At 59.6% G+C, this 7,447-nt stretch overlaps 1 protein-coding gene across 1 annotated transcript; it reads left to right on the forward strand.

The window, feature by feature from the left end:
- The first annotated feature begins 469 nt into the window (after positions 1–469).
- On the forward strand, positions 470–7,447 carry ARMC5 (armadillo repeat containing 5). Its single transcript, XM_084880769.1, has 6 exons — positions 470–1,794; positions 3,302–3,409; positions 3,501–4,287; positions 5,133–5,632; positions 6,163–6,295; positions 6,396–7,447. The coding sequence occupies exons 1-6, from the start codon at positions 1,335–1,337 to the stop codon at positions 7,213–7,215; spliced, it is 2,808 nt and encodes a 935-aa protein (XP_084736895.1). The 5' UTR covers positions 470–1,334; the 3' UTR covers positions 7,216–7,447.

Raw genomic sequence — 7,447 nt, forward strand, 5'->3', positions numbered from 1 at the left:
AAATAAATGGTCATCAATAGCATGGCCCAGACATTATTTGGGAAAAACTGGCTTTGTCTTGGGTTGCTTAGTCTGCAAAAACAGGATGTGGTTAACCTGCTTAAAAGTGGTCTTGCACAAAGGGTGGGGGCTGCTCTCTGACTTCCCTGCGTGGAGAGAGAACAGTTGTCGGCCGGCAATTAAAGACTCCCTAAATTTTAATTTGGTCTGGACTCCAGTGGTCATTCACTCAGTTAGTACTCCAGAACACAGCCTTCTCTATGGAACCTCCTGGATCACAACCTTCTCTGTGGCACCTTCTGGAGGTTAGGACTGCAAAACACAGCCTTCATTAGGCCACACTTTCTGGAAGTTAGGGCTGCAAAACACAGCTTTCTTCATGGCACCCTTTCTGGAAGCTATGATTCACCCCGCTTTCCTACCCCCATTTCCCCAGGATGACGTAGTTGATCTTCTTATATTTATTAGCTCCGCCCTCAGTGATGTTTAATCAGATCTGAAGCCTAGTCGGAAGCTCTTGCCACACTCCAGACGGCAGTAGGTTTGCCACCCACGTAGCTGCTTTGGTGAATGTCAGGGACCTTCGCTTCGGTCAGTCCACAGTCCTGGCACTAACAGGCTTTGGAGATTGCGGGACAGTTGGTTTTGGCAGACGCTTCTTTCTCCCAAATCCAGAGGCGAGTGTGGACCAACATGCAAATATCTACTAGCCCGAGATGCTCTAGGAAGTGGCAGCGAGTGGTTTCTGTAAGTTTAACTCTCTCATTCAACTGACGGATCAGGAGCTCCCCGTCTGCGGCCGCTGTCAAGTATTTGATACTTTGGTCCTGGCTCGGGATTCTCAATGCCTCAGAGCGGACTTTAGTACCAACTTCGCTGGGGGGCGGCGAAACGAGCCAGAAGAAAAGGGTGGTCGTTGCCGAGGGCACCCTGGGGGCGGACTACACGTCACCTAGTGCAGCACGGTACGGAGACTCCATGGTCGCATGCCTGGGATCTCCAGGTGCACCACACACTGCAGGTCCCCCGGGAGACTTTCTCATCCCTACTAGAGCGGACGTGTGCTTGGCGGGAACTACATATCCCAGCATGCACCGCACGCACCGCCTGGGCTCGCGCAGCGACTAGAGAACTACTGCCCTCGAAGTGCTTTCTGCGACTGCAAGCGTCAGAGTGCCGGGATCGGGAACTACAACTTCCAACTTGCCTACTGACTGCGGGCGGCGCCATCTAAAAAGCGTCAGAGAGGAGGTGCCTGGCTACGCCCCTCTCTTCCAGTTCCGCTCCCTCAGATCGGAGGCTGGAGGGGGGCGGAGCCTTAGGCCCGAGCCAAGATGGCGGCTGCGAAGCCAACCCCTACGGACTCGCTCTCTTTCTGCCTCGCGCAGCTCTCGGCGGCGGCCGGGGAGGGTCTAGGTGGAGCAAAGGATACAACTACCAACGAGACACCCTTGGGCCGTGCGCTCTTAGCTCTCCGCACGCGCCACGTCAAGGCAACGGGGGGAATCGAGCGCTTCCGGGCACGCGGCGGGCTCCTCCCCCTTCTGGCGCTGCTACGGCGAGCGTCGGCGGCGGATCCCGCCCCGTGTCTGGCCGGCCCCGGCTCCTCCCCTTCGTCGATCGAGTCTGCGGCTTCGGCTGGCCCCGCCCCCTCCTCTGCGTCCTCGTCGACGCCCTCGCCGCCTGCGCGCCTGCGCAAGACCCTGGACTTGGCGCTCAGCATCCTGGCCAACTGCTGCACGGAAGGGGCGTGCCGGACTGAAGTGCGCAGACTCGGAGGCATTCTGTCTTTGGGTAAGTGCTCCGCCCCCGTGTCCTAGAAGGACTCCACGCACTCCCCATCCCGGCCTGGGCTTTGGCGGCGTCTTGAGTTCTTTGTGTTGTATCCCGGAAGCACATGCGTGATGACAGCGCGGTGCCCACCCTTCTCAAGCTTTCACGCCCCGTTAGGTTACAGCTCTGTTACACTATACTCGAGCTCTCTCAGATCAATAATTACAGCCAGTTCTCCCTCGCCTCTGCGCTGGTGAGGCTACAGGGATTATTTGGTGACTTTTCGATGATTTTCACCCTCCCTTTATGAGGGTCATGGCAGACAGTATCTCCTGAATGTCCGGCCCTGTGCAGGGCTGTCATCTGATGAGATGTAGTGGTCAGAAAAGTGGGCTCTGCAGTCAGCTAGACCCATAGAGGCTAGGATTCCTTGTTGCAGATGGGATAATAAGAGCTACCTCGCATACCTGGAGACGAGGGAAATGAAATGCAGATACAGAAAACAGATACTCTAAACATGAACTGGGCACTTCAGCTAAAAACAAGCAGTTAACAAATCCTAACAAGACAGCAAGCTTTTCTGTTTCCCAGCTAAGTTGGCGCGCCCTAGTGGCAACGTTGTGAATACAGTTTACTTATAGCCTGTATGAAATTATATGGGTTAAAAAGTGTTTTATTGATTTCAGAGAGATAGAAACATCAGTGATGAGAGAGAATCATTGATCAGTTGCCTCCTAAATGCCCCCTACTGGGGTTTGAGCCCGCAACCCAGGCACATGCCCTGACAGGAAATTGAACAACCACTGATTAACACCAGCCAAGTGATATACCAATTTTGACAAAATCTTAAAATTTGGGGTAATGAAACATCAACATATTTTAAATGTGCATAAAATGCATCTGGACCAAAATGTGTTTGACAGGAGGTCTGGCACATTAATTAGTCTTCAATAAATTAAATATTTTATTATTAGTGTACAACCCCCATCATTCAGTCACTATTCTACCTTTTGAATATCTCCGGAATCCATCCATTTCTCTCCCTCTTCCATCGTGTGCCCAGAACACTGTCCCCATGTCCTGGGCTGTGCTGGTAACTGACTTGGTTCAAGCAGCTGTTCTTTCTCACCTGGACTATTGCACCAACTTCCTTCATGCGTCCCCTGTCTTATTCTCCCCCCTATGATCCATTCTCTCTCCTGGCTGCCAGATTCTAGCACACATTCTTATTCTTAAAGCCTCACATGCAAGCCCTGATTCTTTGGCCTGGCATTCAAGCCCTTCATGAGGTCATAGCCGACACTGGGTCTCCCCTCTGGACCCTTGCAAAGGCTGATTCCAAACCTGAAATACCCTGTTATAGCCCCATCCGTCATCCTCCTACTAAGTCCCTACCTATTTAACCTTCTAGACCCAATGTTAGTTTCTACTGGAGGCCTTTCCTGATCCTCTGAGGCCACACTCCTGAGGTGGTTAATGAGAGAGACAAGAAGGGGTAGAACCCTCAGGAGGCCAAACTCTCTTGCAGTGACTATTCTTCAGTGTGTGAAGACAGACAGCATCCAGAACCGAGCAGCCCGTGCTCTGGGCAACCTAGCCATGGACCCTGAGAGCTGTGGGGACATCCATTCTGCTGGTGAGAGGCTGTGAGGGTGGAGTTAGCTTGGGGTGGGACAGGGGCCTGGGTTTCTGTCTCCGCTCACTGTGTCTTCCCCCTCCCTCGCCAGGTGCTGTTCCCCTCCTCATCGAGAGCCTGACGACCTGCCAGGACTCGCACTGCCTGCAGAGTGTGGTCCGCGCCCTCCGCAACCTGGCGGACTCCCCCCAGCACCGCCTGGCCCTGGCACAGCAGGGGGCAGTGCGCCCACTGGCTGAGCTTCTGGCTGCTGCCCCAGACCCCGCGCTGACCTTGGCCCTTGTCCGTGCCCTCCAGGAGCTGAGTCGAGGCTGCTCCCGTGCCTGTGCGGAGCAGCTGAGTCTGGGTGGAGGACTAGGCCCACTGGTCAGCCTAGCCGCCCATCCCAAAAAGAAGGTCTGCGAGTCAGCGATCCTGATCCTTGCCAATCTGTGTGCCCAGGGCCTGGTACGGCCTGCACTGGGCAATGCTGGTGGCGTGGAGGTGCTCCTGGGTGAGCTCCAGCAACGCCGAGGCCCCAATGGAGCCGGCCCAGCCTCCCAGCAGCCCCTGGTGCGGGCTGTGTGCCTACTTTGCCGGGAGGCCATCAACCGAGCCCGGCTGCGGGATGCCGGTGGTTTGGAGCTGCTGATGGGCCTGCTGCGGGACCCTCACGCCAGCGCCTGGCACCCTCGTGTGGTGGCTGCCCTTGTGGGCTTCCTCTATGACACGGGGGCCCTGGGCCGGCTGCAGGCTCTGGGGCTGGTGCCTCTCCTGGCCGGGCAGCTGTGCGGTGAGCTTGGTGAAGAGGAAGAAGAGGGAAAAGAAGCTGCTTCCTGGGACTTTCCTGAGGAGCGGACCCCCGAGCGGGTGGAAGCCGGAAGCTTCCGAAGCCTCAGGTGGGTCCCTCCCTGAGCTCTGGGACGGGGTTAGTGTCTGCTCTGGCCCTCTCCGCTCCCCTCACCCCTCTGTCTCAGGAAGACTTTTACTGACTCCTGGTCCCTTGTTTTCCCACACATGGCCACTTTCTAGGCCCCATTAAATGCACCTCCTCTCCCCTGCGTCCACCCTTGACCTTGGCTCCACCCCGGGACCTCTGAACGTTGGGGTCCAGAGAGGTCCCTGGAAGGAGAATGTGCTCTGGCTGTGATGGTGTGCTCTGGAGCCCACGTTCTTATTTTGGTGCCACCGGTTATCACGGGAAAGTTAACTTCTTTGAGCTTCTAATTCCTTGCATGAAAAATGGAGGATAGTCACGCATGCCTTCCCCATACACTTGTAAAGCATAAATGAGGGAGCTGGGCACCTGTCACTTGTCTTATGAGCTCTCTGACTTCATCTCCTAAGGCTCCCCCTGCTGTCCCCCCCGCTCTTGCACAATGCCCCTGGCTAGTTCTCCACGAGTCCTCTGGGCCTCTGGCTGCGGTTCTGTCCCCAAGAGCTCTCTTCCTCCTGGACTCCTCGATCAGGCCTCACCTCTCAGGGGGCTGCCATCCCCACTGGTTTTTAATGTCAGCTTTCCCTCCCTCGGCTCTTTTCTATTCCTTTCCACTCTTCAAACTCCACACCTAAAATGGGGCTTGGCACAAACAGGCATCGGTCATTGCTGAATGATTGGGGTTTCCCCCTCCCTTTCTCCCCTATCTCCTCTCTGGCCGCCTCCTCTTCCGGGCTCTGTCCCCTCCTTTTAGAGCTGCTCCCTCGCGTGGCTCTGAGCTCAGCCTCCTCTTTCTCTCCTCCGCAGGTCCTGGCTGATATCGGAGGGCTACGCCGCAGGCCCCGCAGACATCTCCCCGGACCGGTCTCCAGAGCGCTGCCCGCTGCCGCCTCCGCCGCCCGCGCCCCCGGAGCAGGCCCAGGCAGCCAGCCCGGCCCGCAGCCCCACCGTGGTGCGGACGCCTCGAGGCCGCAGCCCTGCCACCGAGGAGCCGTGGGGCCGCGAGGGGCCGGCGCTGCTGCTGCTCTCGCGCTTCTCCCAGGCTCCGGACCCCAGCGGGGCGCTGGTGACAGGCCCGGCCCTGTGCGGCCTGCTGGCCTACGTGACCGGGGCGCCCGGCCCGCCCAGCCCGAGGGCACTACGCATCCTGGCGCGCCTCACCTGCAACCCCGCCTGCCTGGAGGCCTTCGTGCGCAGCTACGGCGCCGCGCTGCTGCGCGCCTGGCTGGTGCTGGGGGTCGCCCCGGACGACTGGCCCACACTGCGGGCCCGGCCCCCCAGCCTGTGCAGCCAGCACCGGGAGCTGGGTGAGTCCCTGCCCTTCCCGCTGTCTGCCACTCACCCTCAGGGAGCCTAAAACCTCACCTTACACTCCTCCGTCTCTCACTGCCCTCGGCCCACATCCACACCACCCAGCACCGGGGTGGAGGGTTCCCTCCCGCCCCTCCTGCCCCACCATCCCAGCCTCAGAGTGCAGCTCCATCCCGGGCCCATGCTTTGGGGCCCCAACAATTTAGAATTGCACCTGTTGGCGTTTCCTTCCCTAATCTACTCTGGGTTCTGCGGGTCACTGACTTGTGAAGCCAGGCTCAGGCGCCATGTCCTTTCAGGCCCCACCCCCACCCCCAACACTACCAGGGTCTGCCCTGTCTCCTGGGCTCCTGCTCAGCCCTGACATCCCACTTCCTGTTCCTGCCCTCCACTTCCAGTTCCTGGGCCCTGGGCTCTTGCCCTGAGGTTTTACCCACCTTCCTTTCGGGCCCGGAAGCCTGTTTCCCATCCCTCCCCAGTCTCGGACACCAGCTCCCGAGCTGACCCACTCTGCCCACCCCTGCAGGTGAGATGCTGCTGCAGAACCTGACGGTGCAGGCCGAGTCGCCCTTCGGAGTGGGTGCCCTCACTCACCTGCTGCTCTCCGGGAGCCCTGAGGACCGTGTGGCCTGTGCACTGACCTTGCCCTTCATTTGCCGGTGAGGGGGATGGGGGTGCTTGCAGGGGGCAGGGAGCGAGGTCGCACCTATTGCCCAGTCGCACCTTTTCCACCTTCTGAAAGATTCTCTCTCCCCGCAGGAAGCCCTCTCTGTGGCGCCGGCTCCTTCTGGACCAGGGCGGCCTCCGGCTCCTCCTCTCGGCCCTGACGCGGCCAGCTCCGCACCCACTCTTCCTCTTCTTCGCTGCAGACTCCCTCTCCTGCCTCCAAGGCCTGGTGTCGCCCACTGCGAGCCCAGCCCTCCCACCTGCAACCCCCTTGGACCCGGACCCGCCCTCCCATTGCCTCTATGAACCTCTGCTGGGCCCAGCTCCCGTCCCAGCCCCGGATCTGCACTTCCTGCTGGACTCGGGCCTCCGGCTCCCTGCACAGCGAGCTGCCTCATCCACTGCCTCCCCTTTCTTCCGGGCCCTGCTGGCTGGCAGCTTTGCTGAAGCCCAGATGGACCTGGTACCTCTTCGAGGCCTGTCACCCAGCGCGGCCTGGCCGATCCTGCATCACCTGCACGGCTGCCGGGGCTGTGGGGCAGCGCTGCGGCCCATTCCCCCGCCAGGCCAGCCCCTGCTGGGCTCAGAGGCCGAGGAGGCACTGGAGGCCGCTGGCCGCTTCCTGCTGCCTGGGCTGGAGGAGGAACTGGAGGAGGCTGTGGGCCGGATCCACCTGGGATCCCAAGGTGGCCCAGAGTCAGTGGGTGAGGTCTTCCGCCTGGGCCGGCCCCGGCTGGCTGCCCACTGTGCACGCTGGACCCTGGGGCCGGGGCAGTGCCCACGGAAGCGGGCTCTGGCCTTAGTGGGGCTTGTGGAGGCAGCAGGCGAGGAAGCAGGTCCCCTGACTGAGGCTTTCCTGGCTGTGGTGATGGGAGCTGAAGTGGGGAGCAAGGGGCCCAGCCTAGACTCTTGATATCCCCTCGGAGGGGACCCGAGAATGAATTACCAAGAAGGCCTCCCTCAGACTGGCTGAGGGAGGATAAGCAGCAGTCACCACTGAGGACCGACAAGAGGTTGGAACTGGGCCCCAGGACGATGGGCTGAAGACTCAGGAGTGAGAAGCCGAGGCCAAGGTCTGGGCATGGGGCCCGCGAGATGGAGACGAGCCCAGCCTTCGGGAGTGGGATTAAAACTTTGGAGTTGGA

This window comes from Pipistrellus hanaki, assembly GCF_964339955.1.
Source record: "Pipistrellus hanaki genome assembly, chromosome: 4".
Classification (NCBI taxonomy): Eukaryota; Metazoa; Chordata; class Mammalia; order Chiroptera; family Vespertilionidae; genus Pipistrellus; species Pipistrellus hanaki.